At 43.9% G+C, this 23,160-nt stretch overlaps 1 protein-coding gene across 2 annotated transcripts in view; it reads left to right on the forward strand.

Annotated features, from left to right (window-relative positions):
- MAML3 (mastermind like transcriptional coactivator 3) overlaps positions 1-23,160 on the forward strand; it is a 249,588-nt gene that overhangs the window by 151,688 nt on the left and 74,740 nt on the right. For both annotated transcript variants that reach the window (XM_074905065.1, XM_074905066.1), the window contains exon 2: positions 2,716-4,209. In XM_074905065.1, the coding sequence (XP_074761166.1) occupies positions 2,716-4,209 (1,494 nt within the window). The remainder of the gene's footprint in view (positions 1-2,715; positions 4,210-23,160) is intronic.

Consider the following 23,160-nt stretch of genomic DNA (forward strand, 5'->3'; position numbering starts at 1 on the left):
GTGTGATGGCTTAGTTGCTGAAATGGGTGATTTCAGCTCTAAATTGTGTAAGTGGCTCATTAGGGACAACTTTTAAATATGCTATTTTAAGCCATTATATCAACTGTGTTACTGACCACCTGTACTTGAGGCCAGGTGCTCTTCCTTTTCTTGCTCTGAAGAAAGGAAACTTGGAAGCAACCGTGCTGCCGTACTTGTGAAGTGGTGCCATTACCGCATCCGTATCATCCTTTCTTCGTCTCCGGGGTCTGAACTGGGGTTATATAAAGATCAGTGAATCAAGCTCAGTGTCTCGACTATAGTCTTCTGCCACATGCCAGTTACACCGGTCAAAAAGCAGCAGGGAGCTGTAATGCCATACGGTGATATTCAGCTTAACATAGGTTTTAGGGTAGTGAAGCAGCGGAGGTGAGAGCCATATCGTAAGCCTCCTTGTGGGATCTGATTTTTATCCTTCACACTAGTCCCGGGTGTTGACTTACCTTCCACATCGCTGTTAACTGGCACAGATGAGGCAATTACCACCCCTGGGCAAGCACCTCTTGCTAGAGCTTGCTGCTGCCGTGGCACGGAGAGATGAAAAGGTGATGCCTCTGCTGTGGGGCTCTGTGCTCTGCAGCCTCGTGTGCTCCTGCAGACCACGGCTGCTTAACTCGACTGTGCTGGGCTTTAATTGAGAGAGCGCCAGTGCAGTGTGTGCTCCCGCCTGCATCTGTCACCACGTGCAGGACCCTGTCCCCAGGCATATGTGGAGCTCATGGGGGCAGGAGCTGCTGTGGTCAGATGAGGGGGGGAGTGGGAGCCTGTTGATGGGAACTCCACACATCCAGTGGGGAGGCCCAAAAACCACTCTCAGCCATCCTGACCCCCACCTTACTGCAGGTGGGTTCCCCGTTGCAGCCTGCAGCACAGAGAGAGGAGTTTCTCAGTGCAAACCACTGGCCCTGCTGTTCCCTGACCCCCAGAAACCGGGGGTAGGGAAAAACTCAGGATAAGGACAGCTCCTGTGGAGCTGCACAGGCATCTTGCACCGGAGGAAGAGACTGGCCAAGCAGCAGTCTGTGTAGCAGAGGCTGTGGTCACAGAGCACCCAGTCTCTGTGTGGCACCACAGAAGCCAAGAAGGAATTTCAGCCTGTGGGAGGCTTGGCATGTGCTGTCTTTGTCTCGGACACATACGCCAACAGGGACCCACTGGTGACTCTTAGCCACATGTTAATCATTTTCCCACATAAAAACCCCTTCTACTCCACTACAAATCAAAGAGTTGATGGTCTGCTTAAGGACTCATTGACTTGCCTTTCTGCCTTGTAATAAAGGTCACACCTCTGCAGAGGACCAGCACATAGCTTGGTGTCCCGCGCGTGTTCAGCTGGGACTGCAGCAACGCCTGCATCAGCCACGTATTTCTGCGTTGCATGCTGAAGAGGCCACACAGGCCTGAAGGGCGAGAGAAGGGCACAGCCTTCTCAGAACCACTCCCTCTAAAATGGGGATGAGATATGGACTTGCTTGCCTGCCTTACACATGGGATGAAAGGGGAACTAACCCTCTGGGATGGGAGAAATAAATGGGATCTGGATTGTGGGAAGAAAGAAGGTTGAAGACCTCTAGGTTAGGGAAGGGGTGGGAGCTGCATGTCTGGGACTTTCATACCAGTAAAAATACTTTAAAAATTGATAAAATCTTTCAGTATTTTGTCTTCTATTGTTCTAGTATCAAGGATGCAAGTATGTCCTGAAGGCGTTTGCTAGAGCTGTGACCTCTTTGCTTCCTCCCCTCCCCACTATTGTTTTTTGCCTTAGCCAAAGAGGGATGCTTTTTTTAGCCGGGTACATAAGCGGAGGACTTAATGTTTGGTGTGACAGGAGGAGACTGTAGGTTGTTACAGTGCTTTGCTATGCTGCTTTTAACCTGAATTAAAGCTTATATTAATACACTATTTTTAAAATAACATTCTTATATTCTAATTTAATTGCTTTCCTGGAGACTTGTCTTGCTATCATTCCTGTCAGTTATTTATCTTTTAAGTTAGCTCTTAGCATACAGATTATTTCCTTTTTTTCGTTATTTGATTAACATCATGCAAAGTGTCTTCTATTTTTTAGGGTGAATATATTTTTTTCCTCACTAAAACTGATTCTCAATATGCTTTGTAGCCAAGAACAGAGGGCTAATCAAATGAAACTATGTTAATGAATTTTCTCAAAAAAATTTAGTGTCAACAACACATGTTTAATTTCAAGTAGTCAATCAATTGTATTGCAGGTATTTTTCAAGAGGCTTCTAGAAACTTCCAACAAAAAGATTTTCAGAGTAAATAGTAAATTTTAGTGATTCCATTTTTTTGGTCCAATTTAAGACTCTTTGCTGTGTTAGATACTGTTTAAATCTCATCATTGTGTTAGACACCAAAAAGTTGAATTACTCAATTTGCTCCATAAAATTCTGGTATCTTGGAGAGCACAGACACACTTTACAGTTTTGCTCTCCTGTTCAGGGGTAGGTTTGGTTTGGGTTTGATTTTGGTTTTGGTTTTTACACCATCTTTTCAAATTGATCAAGGCATGAGAATGAAATTAAAGAAATTTCCTAATCAGAGTTTTTAAAACTGATTGTCACTACTAGGCTTCATAAGGATTATCTGTCACAAGGCTCATCAGCAACTTGTATCTGCAACTGGTTAACTGTTTTTTTTCTCTTGTTTTTCTTCAAGCTTCAAGAGACAGTCAAAAGGAAATTGGAAGGCGCACGTTCACCTCTCAATGGAGAACAGCAGAATGGAGTTTGTGATGGGAGCTTTTCTCCAACCAGCAAGCGGATACGGAAGGATGTACCAGGCATCGAGGCAATCAACAGCTTGCCCAATAATTTGCCTTTGCCCTCTGTTTCTCCTCTTCACCAGCTTGACATGAAAGCTCCCCTGCCCCTGCAGAACAGTGGAACTCATGGTAGTGGTTTAGAAGACTTAGGTAAAAACGGTGGGCTTTCTGAGATAAAGCTCCCCGTTAACGGTTGCAATGAGCTAGACGATAGTTTTAACATCCTGCAGAACAAGGAGCTAAAGCAAGAGCCTTTGGATGACCCCGGCTGCATAGACACTTCTGAAACATCTCTTTCAAATCAGAACAAGCTCTTCTCAGACATTAACCTGAATGATCAGGAGTGGCAAGAGCTAATAGATGAACTAGCGAACACTGTTCCAGAAGATGATATACAAGATTTGTTCAACGAAGACTTTGAAGAGAAGAAGGAGCCAGAATTTCCCAGGCCTGCCACAGAGACTCAAGAGAGTGCAAGCGTGAAAAGCGATCCATCTCATTCTCCATTTGCTCACGTGCCATTAGGGTCTCCCCAGGTGAGGCCTTCTTCTTCTGGTCCTCCATTTTCAAACGTCTCCACAGCCTCTAGCATAGCTTCTGTGTCCAGCGCCCCGCCAGCCCCCATCCCTGCCGGCTCACCAGCAAACTGTGTTGTTCAGTCACCTCAAACTCCCAGCCAGGCCCACACCCCAGGCCAGACGCAGACACGGTCTGGGAACGGCTATCTTATGAATCCAGCAGCAGCAGCAACTGTGGCAGGATCAGGGCCTGGGCCTGTAAATATGCCGAGCACTGACTTGTCTCCAGCTGAACAGCTCAAGCAAATGGCAGCCCAGCAGCAGCAAAGGGCTAAGCTCATGCAGCAGAAGCAGCAGCAGCAGCATCCAAATCAACCCTCAAGCTGGTCACCTGTGGGCCCTCCATCTAGTCCATATGGAGGACCCTTCAATGCAGACAAACCAAATAGCCCAATGATGTATCCCCAAGCCTTTAACAACCAAAACCCAATAGTGCCTCCTATGGCAAACAATCCACAGAAGACCACAATTAATAACTACCTCCCTCAAAATCACATGAATATGATCAGTCAGCAGCCAAATAACCTGGGCACAAACTCCTTAAACAAACAGCCCAATATGCTTTCTTACGGGAACACCAAACCTCTGACCCACTTCAGTGCTGAGCTGAGTCAGAGGATGACCCCACCAATGGCAAATCCCAGCAAGAACCCCATGATGCCGTACATCCAGCAGCAGCAGTCCCAGCAGCCGCAGATGCAAGCTCAGATGGCGCACCTGAGCGAGGAACAGAAGCGCATGCTCATCATGAAGCAGAAAGGAATGATGAATCAGCCCATGGCATATGCAACACTTCCTTCCCTTGGACAGGTAAGTGTGAGTTCGCGATACGTGGGCAACCAACAAGAGGCTGATACAAAGGCTTAGTATCTCTTTGTACGATTCCCTCCTCTCCTTCTCTTTCTCTTGGAAAGTATGGAACATCACTGCAGGCGCTTCGTGGACTTTTCATGTGGTGTTGAGCTTGATCATTTTAAGAAATGACTGAAACGATGTTGCATTATGCTTTAGAAATGTTGTTAAATGACTGCTTTTCTGAACTAGAGCTCTTCCCTGTGCTTCTACTGTTGAGTGCCTAGGGCCACTCTGGGGTGTTTTGGGTCGTAAATCATTCCTCCTTGGAGGGTTTGTTTCCTTTTTTTTCATAATGTAAGCCTTGATGGTTTTGGATCCCAAACCACTTCATGACTTTGTTTCCACAGTGTAGTTAGCATTGGAACAAAAAAGCAGAGTGGTTGGCCCCTTCTTCTCGGGGCAGAGATTGAGCCAGATTTAAACAGCATATTTGGCATTTTGGCTCAGGGAACAAAGCATTTTGGGTGCTGAGTGCCGTTGGTTTCCACTGGAAGAAATAAGCACAACTAAATGCTTTTAGTGGTGCTTGAACCATGCATGAAATGAGATGGTTTATTCTGGGCCTTTCAAGCAGTCTTTAGCAGCCTCAAGTATTTATTGTTGTGAATCTGTAGAGTCTTTCAGCAAGAGGCTAAAGTCATGTTGGCTTGAGTGACTTGGCATCACTGTCTCCATGTATTCCATGCTGATCTCTTGAGCAGCAGCTGACATGCTTGGGAAGTGCTTTGAAATGAATTAATAACCAGTTTGAGTAATGGTTACAGTAATGTCCCGTTGCCTCCTAGGTCAGCTGTGTATTCTTAGTTGCACAGCCCCTGTAAAGATCTGCACACTGGTGTCATGGAAAGGCTCAAGAATAAATTTTCTGGATGTTGTTTTAAGGGTTTTAAAAAGAATTAAAGTTAATCATCAGTTCACAACGTAGGTGATGCTTTCACAGAAGTTACATGCCACCAAAACATGTCAGGAATTCTAATATAATAGTACACTAATAGAATTGTTGGTTGATAGTTTTAGCGTAACAGCTTTTTACCAAATTAGCTGTTTCCACACCACCTACAAGGCGTACTTCCTTCTGAGCATGGTTTAACTGTGACTCACACTGTAATGCATGTAGAAATACAGTGAAATTTGTAATTTCTTCAGCTAGTGGAGTTTGGGGATCTACCAATAGGAGGAGTAGGAGCTTTACCAGGTCAGAGCCCATCACATATTTAAAATTAATTGCAAAACAAAAAGAAATGTTTATCTACCTCCTGGTTTTGGTTCAGGATGCATGGTGACAGCTCAAAGGTTCGTATCTTTATTTTAATTCTGCTTGCCTATTGCATTGGAAATAGCTGGCCTCAAACCCCTTCTTGTTGGGAAGACTTCTCTAGAGAAATACTGCAATGATGATATAAAACTCAGACTGTAATCTGAGCTACAGATTTGTCAGGTTGTAACTGAGAGGCAGAGGATGTGTGGTCATGCTGTCTAATGCCTTATCATTTATTTTATTTGGTTTTGATACATTTGTTGAACTCAAAGACCCATCAAACAGCTGAGAGGATGAATTGCCTATATGAAAGAGTTAATGTCATCTCCTCCATTTCCTAAATTGAGAAATTCATGGTAATATCTCACTGCAGTTCTCCAGCGTGAACGGAAAGCCAAAGTTTCATATATCTAATCTCACTCAGTTCCTTTTTTTTTTTTTATATAGGAAAAACTAGATATTTGGTTACAACTAGACATTCTTCCAAAACGAAGTCCAGATATTAAGTCATTTCTGTGTCATATAAAGAAGAAACTTAAGGCAAAGCCGTACTTTGTTATATTATATGTGCAACTCACATTTATTGACCCAGTCAGAATGAGGGACTTCTTGCTCGTGTGCAGGTGTGGAAAGGTCCCTTTACTACTTGTGAAAGCCACTTGCCTACACTGAAGGGATTTTTGTTTGGTGAGGAAGGTTGAAATAATAGATTTCTAACTGTAATGTATTTCTTAATTCCTTACCTTCCTGCTTCCCTGAAAAACATTTTTCTGTGGAAAATTGAAAAGGTTATTATTGTGAGATGTTCTTGGTGGAAACGAATTGTTTTTGCAAAGGTGGTAAAAACGATATATTGATATGAGTTAAATCTAGACTGATGCAGATTATCTGATTCTACTACTTGCTTCAGGATGCAGATGGTCAGACTTGCCAAATCATATATGGAAAATAAGGAGATTGCACTCTTCAGTTTGAAATACATTTTTGAATGTAAAGTGGATGTATCTGTCAGTTTATAATTTCTACTTTCATTGCAGTTTTGGTTTTTGATAGAGAATTGTAAAAGTATGTGTGTGTGTGTTAAATAATCATGTGGATTTAACAAATGGCATTTAAGGGGAAAAAAATTTTAGCTATTGCATCTCATGGTTAGCACTGACTATATATTTCTGTTAGGTGACTGTTACAAGGACATATTTAAAGACCAAAAGATGATTTAGAGAATACCAGATATGTACAAAAATGCCTTGTCTTTCTGTGTACTGTTGTACTAGACGCAGGAGGAAACATGGTAACAAGCGATGTGAAGAAGGCTGAGGTGCTTAATGCCTTCTTTGCCTCAGTCTTCAATAGCATGACTAGTTGTACTGAGGGAATCCAGCCTCCTCAGCCAGAAGACAGAGACTGGGAGAATGACCCCCCTGCAATCCAGGAGGAGACAGTCAGTGACCTGCTGCATCACACAGACAGACACAAGTCTATGGGGCCAGAAGGGATACACCTGAGGGTGCTGAAGAAGCTGGCTGGGGTGCTCGCCAAGCTGCTTTCCATCATTTACCAGCAGTCCTGGCTGACCGGGGAGGTCCCGACAGATTGGAAATGGGCCAGTGTGACGCCCATATGTAAGAAGGGTCAGAGAGATGATCCGAGAAATTACAGGCCTGTCAGCTCGACTTCGATACCCGGGAAGCTGATGGAGCAGCTCATCCTGAGTACCATCACACAACACATGGGGGACAACCAGATGCTCAGGCCCAGTCAGCATGGGTTTGTGAAAGTCAGGTCCTGCCTGGCAAACCTGATCTCCTTCTACGACAGGGAGACCTGCTTATTGGATGAGGGAAAGGCTGTGGATGTTGTTTACCTTGACTTCAGTAAGGCCTTTGACACTGTTTCCCACAGCATTCTCCTGGTGAAACTGGCTGCTTGTGGATTGGATGGGCACACGCTTTGCTGGGTAAAGAACTGTCTGGATGGCCGGGCCCAGAGAGTCGTGGCAAACGGAGTTAAATCCAGTTGGGGGCCGGTCACGAGTGGTGTCCCCCAGGGCTCGGTGTTGGGGCCACTCCTGTTTAACATCTTTATTGATGATCTAGACGAGGGGATTGAGTGCACCCTCAGTCAGTTTGCAGATGACACCCAGTGGGGTGGGAGTGTTGATCTGCTCGAGGGTAGGGAGGCTCTGCAGAGAGACCTGGACAGGCTGGAGCCATGGGCTGAGGCCAACTGGAGGAGTTTCAATCAGGCCAAATGCCGGGGGCTGCCCTTGGGCCACAACAACCCCCAGCAGCGCTACAGGCTTGGGGAGGAGTGGCTGGAGAGCTGCCAGTCAGAGAGGGACCTGGGGGTGCTGATTGACAGCCGGCTGAACAGGAGCCAGCAGTGTGCCCAGGTGGCCAAGAAGGCCAATGGCATCCTGGCTTGTGTCAGCAATAGCGTGGCCAGCAGGGACAGGGAAGGGATCTCACCCCTGTACTCGGCACTGGTGAGGCCGCCCCTTGATTCCTGTGTTCAGTTTTGGGCCCCTCACTCCAAAAAGGACATTGAATGACTCGAGCGTGTCCAGAGAAGGGCAACGGAGCTGGTGCAGGGTCTGGAGCACAGGTCGTACGGGGAGCGGCTGAGGGAACTGGGGGGGTTTAGTCTGGAGAAGAGGAGGCTGAGGGGAGACCTCATCGCCCTCTACAGCTCCCTGAAAGGAGGGTGCAGAGAGCTGGGGATGAGTCTCTTGGACCAAGTAGTAAGTGATAGGACAAGAGGGAATGGCCTCAAGTTGCACCAGGGAAGGTTTAGACTGGCTATTAGGAAGCATTTCTTTCCAGAAGGGGTTGTTGGGCGTTGGAATGGGCTGCCCAGGGAGGTGGTGGAGTCCCCATCCCTGGAGGTGTTAAGGAGTCGCACTGACATAGTGCTGAGGGATCTGGTGTAGTTGAGAACTGTCAGTGTGAGGTTAATGGTTGGACTGGATGATCTTCAAGGTCTTTTCCAACCTAGACGATTCTGTGATTCTGTGTTATAAAATTCAGGTATGGCTAGTTGTGTTCATGTATGCATAGGTGCAGTATGTACAGTAATTAAACCCATGTCCATTTGGGCCTAAGGTACTTCTGTTGTTAATAGGTAAAATTTTCACATACACTCATTCTTTCAGTCATTGAGCGTACTTTAGAGACACACACCATTTTTTCAGTTCAGCAGGGACCTTACAAATGTTCTGTGGAGGTCAGTTGCCTGTGACTGTCCTATTCACACCTCTGAGCTAGTGCTCTGGGCTCATGTCTTGGGCTTGGTGAGCATCACTGCATACTCTTGTAAAGAGGTGGGCAGCAAGAGAGGAAGCTGTGCAGCTCAATAACCATGCGAGTGGTTGGACAGGGAGGGTGCTAAATTAGCAGCAGTTCTAGTGTTCCCTTGTGCCTGGCTATTCCCCGCTTAGTCAGGCTTGTACTTAGGAATCCCTGTTCTTTGCCTTGTCCCATGTACCCCGATCTGCCGTAAAACCAATTGTTAGTTTGTGAGTATGTGGCAGGTATTGCCCTTTAGCCTCTTGCTTTTGTTGGGTGGTTCTTTCATTCTTGCTTATCTGTGGCTATAGGCTAAAACAGCAAAAACAGATTTTCACTGGAGCTGGTAATGTGATAGGTGTTGGAGGGGTAGAGGTCTTCTGCTATTCTGGTTCCCACGTGATAATAAAAGAAATTGGTTTCACACCAAGGTGCAACAGGGGCTTTGTTTAGGCTTTTTATGTGATTTAAGAAATAAAAGCAGGCAAGTCTAAACGAACCTCATGCCTCAAAAATTAGAGCTTTGTTTAACCTAAAATGTTCCATTTAGTTTTTGAGGTGTATATAGGGTTTTATGGGAGGTACTTTTTTCTTTTTATTTTTTTTTTTCTTTAAACCAAAAAGTAATTTCAAATTGAGGAAAAATGAAAACATTTTCTTTAGAAAAAATCAGAATCATTAATTGTGCCTTTTCTTGGTTCCAGCTGTTCAATATGTATGTGTAATGGTAAGAGAAAAATGCAGCCCAACGGAATAGATGTTGAATGGCTGAGACAGAATTTGATGTTTGGAGCCAAGTGAGTGAGGGAGAGTAATGAGAGGTTGAAACAAAACAGAATTCTCCGTGGGTGTAAGAAAAATAAAACTAGACTGCAGCTCTTTGCCTGCATGGGACTGTGAGGATGCTGCAATTACAGTTCCTATTGAAACCACTAGTTATGTTGTTTGAAATTGGAGGGAGAAATGAAGAGGAGAAATGACACCACACTGGAAGAATATCTTCAAATTCTCTTTTCGGTCATTTGCTTTAATCTTATAAATTCAGGATGCGTCATCTGCTCAGTCTGGTTTTGCATGTGAAGGATAAAGGGAGATCTGTGTCCGGAGAATATTTCCAAAACATAATTGTCTTTGTCCTTTCTAAGTGAAAAGGTGTGTTTTTCCCTGGAATTGTAAGAGATTATATCCTTCTTTGAAGGTTATCTTTGGGATGGAGAAAAAGAGATTGTTGATGTTCTGGGATTTGACCTTTTTTAAAAGACTGCCTGAAAGTAAAGAAGAAAGTCTACAGATTTGTATTCACTGAATGAAAGTGTGGCAGAAACACAAGTGTCTTCTCAGATTTTAGGGGAGACAAGCTGGAATGGAAATAATGACTGCGACTGTGAAGATCACTTGCTGAACAGCCTGTAGAGATGTAGTGAATGCCCATCTATGCTGTTTCACTCGTAACCACTTTCCACAAAAGGTTTGCCCTGGAGTTCAGATACCATGCCTGCCTTTTCCAAATGCCAAAATTTGCTGCCCAGAAATCAGTCTCCCATAGACTGTGAAGGACAGACCTCTTAAGGGTAATTGAAATGTGCTCAGATGGATTTTGACCATCTCACCAGGCAATTTGTAAACAGTAGCCTGGCCTTCTTACTGTTCCTGCTATCATCTGCCCATTGTGTTGGGAAGGAGGTCATGTTAACATAAATCACTAGAAAATGATGTTGGACAGCACTTGACTAAGATCAGATCTCCATGACATAATCCTAAAAAACAAATTTTGGCTTGTTGGTATTTTCTCATTTTGTGACCTGTGGGTGTGTACTTTTTAACCTAATACATACTTTGTTCATTCCATATGGTAAATGTTTTTTTCTGGAATACTGAGTTCTTTCTGTAAGCCTTGCAGAATCAAAGTATAAGAGCATTGCTCCCATGCCCCAACTGAACCATTCTTCTTATCTTAAGAAAACCAAAGATATCTTTGGTGAAACATACTTTCCTGAAACCATGCTGACCGGTATTCCTGTTTTATCCTCTGAGTCATTGCTGGTAAAGAACTGAGACAAATTGTTCCATTGTTTTGCTGGAGAGTGTGTCAGAATAACCAGTCTTTTTCTCTTTTTAAATATCAGTTGTAGTGATAAATCTTTGGTTCTTAGAAACTTCTCCACTTGTCCAAGATTTGTTAAAATACATTGTTGTATGATTTGCCTGTTTAGTTTCTTGAAGACTCATGGTGTGAGTTATTCTCATCTGTAAAGAAGCTGTCCTACATTACTTTTAGAAGCATAAAATTTGTATTACTGACTGCACAAAGTATATATTAAATGCCCCCTATTTTGAGATCACCATGATAGCGTACTTTTTCTTCCTACATGACCTAGATTGCTACATAAAGAGCAGTTTGGCAGTTTGTCCTGTTATTTAGCGAGGCCTGTTAGTTGGATGATATAACATGTGCCATCCAACTCTCCTTTAGTTTATTAGTTACAACTGCAATTGCGAAGCACTGTGATTTTGAAATCTCTATAGCCAGTAGCAGCATATTTTTACATAAAGTGCTACCCTTTCCTGTTTTTTTTTTTTGTTTTCCATTTTCTCCTTAAAGTGCAAGTTATCATCATTGATTTTAGTTTTCTAGTCTCATGACCCATTCCTCCTGCTTTCAGCAATAGTAGCCATAACCCATTTCTTATTGTTCATGAGCCTCTCTAGCTCTTCTTGTTTATTGTATATGCTCTTAATGTTACTATACAGATGGTGTAAAACTGTGTTCTTTCAACCCACTTTTATGGTTGGATCTGTCATAAGCTGGTGACATAGCACCACTGAACATGCTGGGATGTTCATACCATGCTCTCCCCAGTACTGTGGTCTTCTGCAGGCTAGTTTGCTGCCTTCTGAGCATCAGCATAAGTAATATAGCACGAAAAGGCTGATGCTTTCAGTGCTAGATCGTGGCTGAAAGATCCACATAGCCTTTTCTTCTTATAACAGTGTTACTGTTCTCTGGAAAATCAAAAGCCCTCCTTCCTCTCCTGCTTCCTCCACCTGGGCAGTCACCTCCAAGAATCAGCATATTTGCTGCAGGAGAGCCACAGGGGTAAACCCAGTCATCCACTGATGCTTTTAGTCTTTGTGGATGCAGAAAAGTGTTCATTGCAAAATGGTACCTGTCATGTTTTGATGTAGACAGTGGGTTCAGCTCATGAGTTGGATTCTCCATTTTTATTTTGAGAGAAGACTTAATCCAAAGACTAAGAGTAAGGTTCCCATCCTTGGCAGCGTGCTTTGTCTATTTACCATTTAGTGCCTCACAGCTGGCTGCCAGAGCTCACAGAATACTGAGAGTCTGCGAGTTTCAGCGTGACTTGGTCTGATCCCTTTCTCTCCAGTCTGTGATGTCGCATGGCCCTACCAGGATGCAGATTTGATCACAGTTTGCACTTAGATATTATTTTAGAGTTTTAAATTTGTCCTTGTGTAATTTCTCTGAGACCATGTCTGTCCCTAACTTTACCTTTCTCTGGAGTTTAGACATTTAGAGTACCTCCTGCCCCTCTATTTTCATTTTCCTACCATAATTCCCAAGTTTGCCAGTTTGCTTCTCAACATCTCAAATAATAATTAGACCTTAGTTTTAGAGGAATCTATATTCTTATGTTTAAATTCATTACTATATAAGACTGAATGTCTCAAAAAAGTCAACTCATGCCCCATAACACTGCTGGTTGTAAATATTCAGAAGTTCTAAAATTGCTTTAAAATCATGAGCTCATAAAAATAATATCTATTGTGATGGTGATGGTAGTTGTCTTCCTGTTTTCTGAACTGCTAGGATTCTTGTTTTCCAGCTCTTCTTTATCCCTTTGGGACAGAAGTTTACTTTTTATAGTAAAGCTTTCATTCTCCCTTACCCCTTCGACTCTAGAATATGAAAGGGAAAAGTTATAAATCTTAAGATAGCATTGCAAGATAATGTAATACTTGGGGAATTTTTTACCTCCATTTCAGTGTCATCTGCTCCTATGCTACCCAGATGGATGATTAATGTTATGGTGCAACTCCAAACCTCTTTCTTGGAAGAACTCTTTTTGGTTGTGTTTGTCTTTCTAACGTGTCACGTACTCCTTTTACAAAAGACACCTCACAAAAACAAATGGCATTGTTTCCAAGTTACTGTCTGTACTGAGGACACAGGTGAAGTAATTGCTCAGTGTGTACCAAAATTGCTTAATTTGCCACCAATAAGGAGGCTGCGCGTGGATTTTCTGTGTGAAGTGGATTTACTAGACCTTGTAGCTAACAGCAGTAGTAAAACCAGCAGCAGCTCTTGACCAGATTTAACAGCACAGATCCAGGGCTAGGGAGGCCTCTATTTCATCTCTTTTTCAGAGGCACAAGGAAGATCTCTTCTTCTCTGCCCAACCTTCCAGGTCTCATGCTAACAGAGGTCGGTGGTCAGTCTTCCCTTGCTGGTAAAGGGAGTCAAGCAAGTCTTGCAACTAATTTTGGAAGAGAAGAGGCTTTGCTGGAAAGGCCAGGGCAGGCTTTGCTGCTGTGCACCCATTTCTTGTGCTGCAGCAGTTCTGCAGGGGACACCTTCCAAGTCAGCCGACCGTAAGAAACAGCAGACATGCCTTGTACAGTACCTCTGCTGTGAGCAATGGGGGGCATTTCAGAGTAGCCTTCTGCTAGCGCTTGCTGTTGTGGTTTGGATCAGAGGATACTCAGACCTACCATGTTTCCACAGAAAAACCATTCAAAGTGTCTTTTTTTTCCCCTATAATTTTTAAAGATACGTTTATATATAAATTATTAGTCTTTATCAGACATATAACAATGCACTTTAGATTAATGAGAGCTGGACCCTTCCTGCTTGCTGTACTGATTATAAGAGATGAACTGGACTGCCTCCTTTCAGGCTGCATTTCCACCCTTACCAGCCAGCACTTCTGAGTGTCATTTCATGTATCTCTGACGATGTTAGATTTAAAATTACCTTTTGGCTATTCTGTTCTGCAGGAAACAAAATGCTAGCAAATCCCTTTGCTAGGAAAGCCTCTTCCAGGTAGTCTGGGAGTTCATTCTTCAATTTGTGTAGTCTCATTGTCTTTCCCAACCTTTGTAAAGAAAACTGAAGACTAGATTAAAAATTAACTCTCTTTCCATCTCTTTTTCCATCTTCCTCCCATAGTAGGGGCTTATACAAACTGAGATTTAGTTCCAAGCAAACTTGTAAATTTTTTTATTAGTATTTGAGGAAAAGATTCATTTTTACGTATGTTCTTGCAACAAGAATTGTTCTGGAATAAGCAGTACCCTCCCCCTGTGCTCCCTTTACTGTGGGAGGGATGGAATGACTCTGCTGCTTAATGTGGTTAAGTAGTTTCATGCAGTTTCTGCTCTATGGTGATCACCCAGCCAGCTCTGCCAAGGACCTTCTTTCCTTTCCCTGCATTCTACCTCTGCTTCAATTTCTGTTTAAGGAGCTTGCAGCAAGCAAAACTGCTTATCAAATAATTGATAAGGGTAAAGGTTATTAGGGTATCCTGTAATTAAAAAGCCTATTTTGAACTATTAATAGATTGTGAGCTCCATCCTGTTCTTCTCTTTTTTTTCCCTTCAATATTCTTTTTCTTTCCTGTGACATGTAAGTGACTCCTTCCCTGCCCATAGCTCTGCAATCAAGCAAACAGAAGAAGAGACACCATCAGGGGGGTAAATTATGGAAAGTCAGCATGGGGTCTGCCTTCCCCCGGGGGCTGTTTGCTGGAGGGTGGGAGTGTGGGCAGCACCCCATGCTGCATACATCTTCCTTTGCTGTCTCCTGCACCAGCTCCTCTTTCCTGTTCGCAGGCTGACTGGGAAAGGCACTGGCTTTTGGGAGGGCCAGGCCAGAAAGGCTGCTCTGTTTCTAAGGCTGAGCTTTGGTGCATGTGGAGAGCCAGCCTGGGGAGCTGAGCAAACCGATGAGTTCCTCTTCTGCTGTACCCATCGCCAGAGTTACCAGTGTAATGGGGAAATTAAATTCCCCCACTTTGCGAGTGGGAGAGGAAGTGGTGGAATAAGTGGCCGTCCTTTCCAACTGCTCCTGAAGGCAGTCATGTCCGTCTGATCAAGCTGATAAAAAAAATATTGTGAGGGAAGAAAATCTTAGTATTTCTGCTGTAATGGTGCTCAGTCTGGGCTTTTGTGTGAGGTGTGGGAGCCACATGTCAGAAGAGGTAGTGCCCACCTCAGAAATCTTGCAGCTAATTAAAGATTACATATGGTGACAGCTTCATTTTGGGTGGCACTGTGAAGGGTTCAAAAAATCAGAAATGCCACAACTGAAGTTGTCCACAACTATCTGTGCTACCCTGCAAGGTGCAAGAAATGGCAGAAGAGGAAGGACACGGGGGGAGAAGCTAAAACCTGCAAGTATCTTATGAGAGGCTAAGCACTGCCAGAAAGCAAAAATCCCCTGCTCTGTCGTCATCTCCATGTTTCTTAAACATCTTGCCCCACTCAACAGCATTTCAGTGACACTGAAAGAGGCTGCTTGTTTATCCCAAGAGCATGAATACAGCTCAGCTCTTTTGCTTGAGAAGAACATCAGTAAGTACAGATTAATGTTCCAACTAGGAATTTAGGACCAAGGAAGACTCCTGTTTTCAGAGGAAGAGTAACAGTCCCATCTTTAGTGGCTTATTTTCACTCACCTATGTTTACTGCAGTTCATGGCTTATCGCTCAGGAGTGTCTGAACTTGTGAGCAGACACCATTACTGTGTTTTATGGAGTTACATGTGGAGCCCAAGAGCTCTTTCTAAATTTGCATGTACAGACTTCTTTGTAGCTGACGTACATTTTTGGACATATATTACCAGAAGCTTTTCCGTCCCTTCTCTAAAGCAGTGTGACTTACAGCCTGCTTCTGAGCCATCAGCAAACGGCTTGGCCACCCCCTCCTGGAGCAGCACTGCAATGCTGGGACCAATGTTGACGTGCCTTCAAAGCCTCGAGCTTAACCTCTACACTCCGTGTCTCTGCCTAATCTGTCTGTGTGAAGGAGTGCTCTTTGATGAGCAGTCTATGCTATCCAGCTGGCTGTGATGTTCCAACTCAACAGTGATGTGTACCTTGCACTTCTGAATTCCTGTTTTGTCTTTTATCTATGTGGATCCTTATTCTGGTGCTTTCCACAGCATTTCTGGATATTCAAGCCCAGTGCTACCTAGAAGCGTTTTGCCATTGGCATGTGTGTTCCCTCCAGAAAGATCTCCTAATGTCTGCAATGTGTATGTGTCCATACTAGGAATGCTTAGTATCTCTTGAAAGACTGTCCCAGTAAGTGGTTAAGTACAAAGTTGGAGTCCTGCATTCAGGAGGTTCTGCCAGATCCCAGCTGATGCATTAAATTTGCTAAAGAATGTGGCTTCTGCGCTCTCAGCACAGATTTCATTCCTCATGGGCAGTGGGAAACTTGCCCTTTCCATGTTTTTGTTCACTAGCTTAGTATTAAGTCTGAGACAGCCAACTTTGTTACTAAGCAGAGAAACCGATCTGTTGGTCCCAATGTTCTTCACTCTCATATAGTGCAGCTGTACATGTATTATTGGGTCCTCCTGCCCTTATTTAGCCCCTTTTCGTGTGTGTGAGGAATGTTTTGCATGCTTTAGCCTGCAAGTGTATCTTACACATTGGGAGGAAACCACCCATTCTGTGTCAACACATCTTCCAAACAGGTGGCTTCCTCATTTACACCCAGTGGGAGCTTGTTAGCAGTTCTTGCTCTACAGTAAGAGTGGGAGCTGTCTAGACAGGGTCAAGTATCTCATAAGAAAGCAAGCCCCAGTCCAGCAATACAGTCACAAAATCATGTTTTAATGTTTTCTCTGTCTCTTTTTCACTTCTGTTTCACACTTGTGCAAGTCTATTCCTCACTCCAGAAGCTCAGTCTTTGGCTGCTCATGCTATCATCCTTCTGTAAAATCTGTTCTGCCAGGTTCCTTGCTGCTAGCTAAAAATCTCCATTTTTGAAAAACAGAGGTATACCTATAAGCTGTCTTTTGTTTCCTTATGCTATTTGGAGAAACCGAGGGAAAGACAATGTCTTGAAAAAAAAGAAAGAAAAATAGTTCGAAAGGGTCAGCCTAGAAAGAGTTTAAAGACTGCCCTGAGAGGATGACTCCTTTATTTCTGACATGATGTTCCTTACAGGCTTGAAATTTAACATCCTCAAAAGAATCTGCATTTTAAATTATTTTTTCTACATAGTATTGCCTAGAGAAAGCAAAATTCCTGAGCTTGCCCAACATGCACTTTCCAGGGAATTATTTTTCCAGTGTGTTCTTCTTTCCCTCTGAGTCCAGCAGGTTAGGGTTTTTTTATTAAAAAAAAAAATCTGTCCTATATTATTTGTCTCTTCCTTTTTTTCTCTCCCATTACTCCATGAGCCATTTTTCTTTCTTTCCCTCTAAGCTCCCTGCTCAAGTTTACCCTCTGTTTCCCCTCATCCCGCTTTTATTTCTCTGACTCCCTTTCTTATCCATTTAATAGCACAGGACTGGTTTTTTGGTATTGTCAAGAAATCACTGTAGACACCACAGCTTTCTGTGTTCTGTATATCTCTGGCAGATGGAATAGTATGAAGTATTAGTTGTCATATTAAATGTTTTTTTCAACCAGTCATGGGACAGATGAAGGACTGGGGCATTTTAGCTATAATCTCACTAATGTGGTGGCACCATCCATGTGATAAATTCGGCTGCTCCACCTTCAGTGTGCCCACTAATCCATCTCAAACAGGACTTTAATGTTCCGAACTATGGAGCAGCTTCATTGGATCAAGTTTGTTTGTAGTATGCCCTTATCACAGATGGCTTAAACAAAACCAAAAAAGTAGGAGATTTCTGTTGTTAAATTACCAGTGACATGTAGTTTCCCACACCTTGAGGATTTGTGTCTGACAGTAGAAGGCAGTCAATTAGTCTTACAAGAATTCTTACAGAAGGAAAAGCAATTTTAAGTTATTTTTGGGGGTGACTTCTAAGCTGTATTAATGATACCTTCTCTTGCCCTTCATGTCAGGTAAAACTGGTCTCATCATTTGAAGACAGCTTTACTGTTCCCACAAAGAGATGCATAGAACAAAAATATTTAAAGCCTTTTAAGGTATTTCTGGAATAGTTACTATGTACATCACAAACTACAATGCACATGGATGTATAGTAAAATTTAATGGATGTGGTCACTCTGAGGCAGTATTTGCCTCATTCATTTTACCACAGAGGAGTTGCTAGTCCAGGAGTAAGAAGAAACTTTTCTGTGTTTCTGGGAGGTACCAGCAGCTTCACCAAGCATCCGGTCACATCCACCAGCCTTACTCTATGCAGTAAAAGAGAGCACGGTGGTGAAAATATATGTGACAGTACCAAAAAGCTTGCATGTCTGAAGCAGATGAAGCTCTGAGTTTCAGTTGGAGATGTCAGAGATTTCACACCATGACACAAGAAAAGTCACCGGCCGTGCTGCTGCAGGAGTTTCCGCTTGCACTTGCCTGGTTCCTGCACCTGGTTTGCAGACAGCACAGGGATTACATCCTCAGTCTTTCCCAGGACGCAGATAAGAGCGAAAACCGCTACCAAAAAAAATAATCCTTGACTCTTGTTACATAAAGGGTGGGCTGTTTTCCAAGGGCCCTGCTGAAAAGGACACAGGTGTCACCTGCAGACGCACTCACAGCTTGAGGGAGGCTGTTTTGGCTGGGATGGCCGGCACACCAGGTGCCCTGCCAGCATATGATTTTAATGCTAATGAAGCAGCGGAAAAGGCTCTAGTTAGTCGCAGTACAGTGGTGGCAATAACTGGGGGTCAGGGAGGGGCAAAACGAAGGGTACCAGGCAGCCCTCCTTCAGGAGAAAGCAGCTTGTGGAAAGAGCAGGGCTGCTAAGCTTTACTGCCTTAGAGTAAAATCTGCAGTGCTCCCACCTCCTGACTCTCTTCTGTGCCTGTCCTGGCGAGCTTGTGGCCACACACACGCGTGTATGCGTCACCATGAGCGGGATGTTTCCCACTGCCCCTGGGCAGGGGAAGCCGAATGAAGACTGGCAGGACCCAAACCTCTTACAGCTTATTATCCACCCACCTGCCCCGAGCATCCTGCTTACCCGCTCTGCCCCCAGCCACCCCGCAAAGCCTCATGTCAGAGAGGGTTCACACGCTTTGGCTCTGGGCAGCGTAGGTCAACGTAGAGCAGCAGTGTCAGGGCTGTAGCCTCAGCAGAGCTCCCAGCACTGTGACTGCTATAGCGAGCAGCAGGTCAGTGCAGACTGGGGTGCTCCCCTGGGTGTGCTCCGGCATTGCCGCGTACACCAAAGGCAGCTTAGGTGTCTGTTTTCCTCTGCTTTTGCTCAGGTCCCCTGCTCTAGGTACTGTGCCAAAACCCCAAAACATTAATGCAGGTAAATGAGCTGGTTTATTCATGCTCCTGAAAAGCACGTTCCTCTGGAAAAAGCATGGACTTTTGGAAAATCCTCATGGGTAAGTCTGAAATCTGTGTACTGCAGAGGACACTGAACAGCAGGGCACTGTTTTGGTTTTGAGGTGGTCTTTAATCACCTCTCAGAATTTTCAAAGAAAAAAGATGTGGGTTATTGTGATTGATTTTCAATTAATTGAGAATCACGTGGTCTCTCTCCTCCATTTTCCTTACCTATTCCACCACTTTTATTTTCCTATTAATAGACTGTGCTTTGCCTTTTCAACTTAGCAAGTGCTTTCTCACCTACACAGCCCTAGTCAATGGGAGCACTTATGTAAGGATTGCAGAGTCTGCCCCCTGTGCGTCTTAATGAAATTGGAGAAATGCTTTTTTTCTTTTCCTCTAGTTCTTTAGGATTAGATTCTTCTTTCTCAAAGGCTTTTTTTGGCCTCGCAAAATTAGATCACCACTATGTAAAAAACAACCCACTGCGATCACAGCTTAATTGCACAATGCCTGAGCTTTCTTGAATGTTGTTCCCATCTCTTCAAGATTAAGTAAGATCCAGTGGGTTGGACCTTTGATCTGCATAATAAAGGACAAGGAGGCAGTCTGTAAATCCTTCCTTTCCATCTTTATTCTTTGCAGTTTGGAACCTGAAGGCTTGAAATAATTTTTGCTTGCTAAGAGGAAACTTTATGTAATATATGTGGATGCTATTATGCTAATTAGTGTTGTTAGGAAAAATCAATGTATGTATGTCATCCAACAGCAAGCAATGATCTTCTCACAATCAGCAATTTATCATGCATTGCCAATGCAGTAGGGCTAGGACTATTTTATTCAGATAAATTTCTCATTCATTTAGTCAGTAAATCATGGTGCACTTCATGATAGTCATTTTTAATGTGATTGCATTTTGTTAAGTTTTAATCACGCATAATGGATTTTATCTGACAATAAGGTCAACCTGTAGTCTCTTCCTCTGTCATTTGTATCTTACCATCCCAGCATGGACAAGATCACAGCCGTGCCCGGATGCCCCAGGCTGGGAGGGAATAGGAAGTACAGGAGACACAGGAAAATGAGCTGTTAAGATTGGTTTTAAGCATCTGATGCTTAGGTGAAGATTTACCCTAGGTGGAACAACAACAGATTATACTTGCTGTATCTTTGCCTCTGAGTGCAACTGAATTGGCTTGAAAACTGTGTTGCACAAGCTCTCCAATGATACTTTTGAGCTGGCCAGTTTGAGTCAGGGCTGCAGGAGCACCTTTATTCCACTGGATACCCTGGTAGGGATGCAGCCGGTGCTGCTCTTTTATCCACAGTCCATGCTGAACCTTTTCACTGGAAAATCAGTGAAAGCTGAGGTGTGGAAGCGAGGCAGGGAACCATGGTGGTTTGCAATGAGAGATGGGCTCTTTTCTTTGGTGTCTTCATCTTGAGGCCAAACTCTGCTGTGACTTGCTTGTCCTTAAGCTGGTAGAAAAAGTCCTGTTGTCTTCATCTACAACAGGAATGTGCCCTGGATCGCCCTTGCAGCCTCAATATAATTCTGCTGTTCTTGCTTGTTTCTGAATGGCTGTGGAGTGTTTCCTTTTGCTTCTTACATACGTAGTTTGACTTGATGTTCTTCCCCACTGAAGCAAGCCATAACTGTCTTTTCCCTTTTCTGGTGGCTTCCCTATGGTTTGGTCATTTCCTACCTCCCTGCACCCCCTCGCAATCTTTGTCCATTCTCCTTTAACTCTTGCCTTCACACTTTTTTCCTTTCTTCTTTTTGTCAACCAAAAAGACTCTCTCTTCGTTCACCTCTCCCTACAAAGCATAGTAAGCTCTCTCAGCATTGTGTACACTGAAAGGGGAAATGGGAATACTGGGAGGAGTGTTACAGAGCACCAGAGATGATGTTCTGCTTCAGGTTCTAGCACTGTGCTGGCGACACGGTGGTTGAGCAGCCTCTGATGAGCTGCTTGGGTTGGATTGCTTGCCCAGGCGTGGGGAGGAACACTGTCCGTCCTCACTGACTGCTTCAACAGTCCCCCTATGACAGGGAAGACATCACATCTCTCTTCTCCTGGGATTCCCAAGTCTGTGGTTACCGTTGGGCCCAGGCTTGTTAAACCCCAAGGACAGAGACCTGAATCTCCTGTGAGTGCTCTTCTGCATTCCTTGCAGCACTATGACTGCCCCTCGCTGTCACACTGTTACCTGTATGGATGTGGTTTTCTCTGCTTCGTTTCAATGGATGTAGTCTTCATGCAAGATCGGTATATCATTTAGAAAGGTGTTTGAGTTCCTTTGGGATGAAAGGTACTATATGAGTATAAAATCCTCTTAATGTCCCAGAAGGCTGACCATCGATCTTGGAACAGCCATTTCAATTCTCCCTCCAGATTCCCTGGTTTCTTTGTTTTGTTGTTCTACTGAGAGAGTGACAATCTGGAGACTGATGACCCTTTCTCTTACCACAGTACCGCAGTGGGGAAAGGGAGAATTAATTGACCATGAATTTTGTGGAAGGTTTCTCCTGCTGTATCAAACGATCAGGATACCTTGTGTGTACTGATGCTGTGACTCCCCATCCTGCTGTGACTTCCATGTGGAGCCTGACCTGCTCTTTCTAGGTTGGACTCTCTCTAGTTACACTGGTGTAAGTCAGGAATATTCATTGAAGTTAACTAACTTATGCAGAAGCCATTTTAGAAAAGAACTAGGTCTTTTTGTTTGGTAAATGGAAATTGAGTAAACCTTCTCTGGTTTTTTGTTAATATTTAAGAGAAGAGCACCCTGAAGACATTTTGTATCTTAACAGGTTTTCAGTCTCTCTCTGTGTCTTTCTCTGCCTCTCTAATGCAACTTTGCCTACAGCCCCATGCATTAGCAATGCAAAGCAGATTTTGAAAGCCAAGGGAATCCAGGCTCTTCCAGATGAACACTGTGATTTAAAAAAAAAATAAATCTAGAAAGAATAAAGGTTGTCCAAGTGGCATATGGCATGACAGTGACCCTGCTGTAAGGACAGACGTACAGAGCTAATGGTAATCCTATACTGAAGCCAGATAACATCCTGAGGTTAGGAAATCAAAGCCCCATGCTTTGGCTTAGCAGAGAATTAGCATGTGGAGCTTGCGTTAGCTCTGGAAACAGGGCAGTTCAGTTCTTAGTCATGTTGCACTTGGGGCTTGCAGCCTTCATAGCAGCAAGATCCTACCTCACACAGGAAAATCAGACCCACGTAGTTTGACCAGGGAGGAGAGTATGTTTAGTAAACCTTCAGAGTTTACATGGATTTGTGGAGAAGGTGTGTACTGTTTCTGATAATTAGTTCAGACATAAGCTGCTTGGTCATACACTGCTTAAAAGCTGTGTGAAGTTGGGGAGTAAGTGCTGATACTCAGAGCAGAGTGCAATAAATGACTGGGGCAGAGGTTGCAGCAGTTGGTACCCAAGGGACGTTTTCAGGGCTTTTTCACATGGGGACCCCAGAAAGTAGCACGCTGCAAGCTAAGCTTGAACAAGAGCTACCTCTGCACAGGGGAGTTTAACGTCCTTTAATGATGTGCACGAGTCTCAACGCTTGTCAGCGGGGCCATAGTTCCTGTGAGCCCCCTGCACAGGCCATCCTCCGGCCCGCAGAGCTGGTGCCCTGAGCTGCACTCCTGGCACCCACACTAGGGCAACTCCATGGAGGAGTTGTTGTGGGGCGATTTCAGGTGGTCAGGCTCTGCGCAAAGGCACGTTTTTCTCCCAGACAGAAAGGGGAGTACACGTGATGTAATTATTTCACTTCCCAGTAGTACACAAGCACGGCTTGGCATCGAATGAGTGAATCCCTTGTTACATAAATGCTCTGCCCTTGTTAAAATAAAAGTTGTGGTCAGACAGCAATGAAAAGCA

This window comes from Athene noctua, chromosome 4 (genome assembly GCF_965140245.1).
Source record: "Athene noctua chromosome 4, bAthNoc1.hap1.1, whole genome shotgun sequence".
Lineage (NCBI taxonomy): Eukaryota > Metazoa > Chordata > Aves > Strigiformes > Strigidae > Athene > Athene noctua.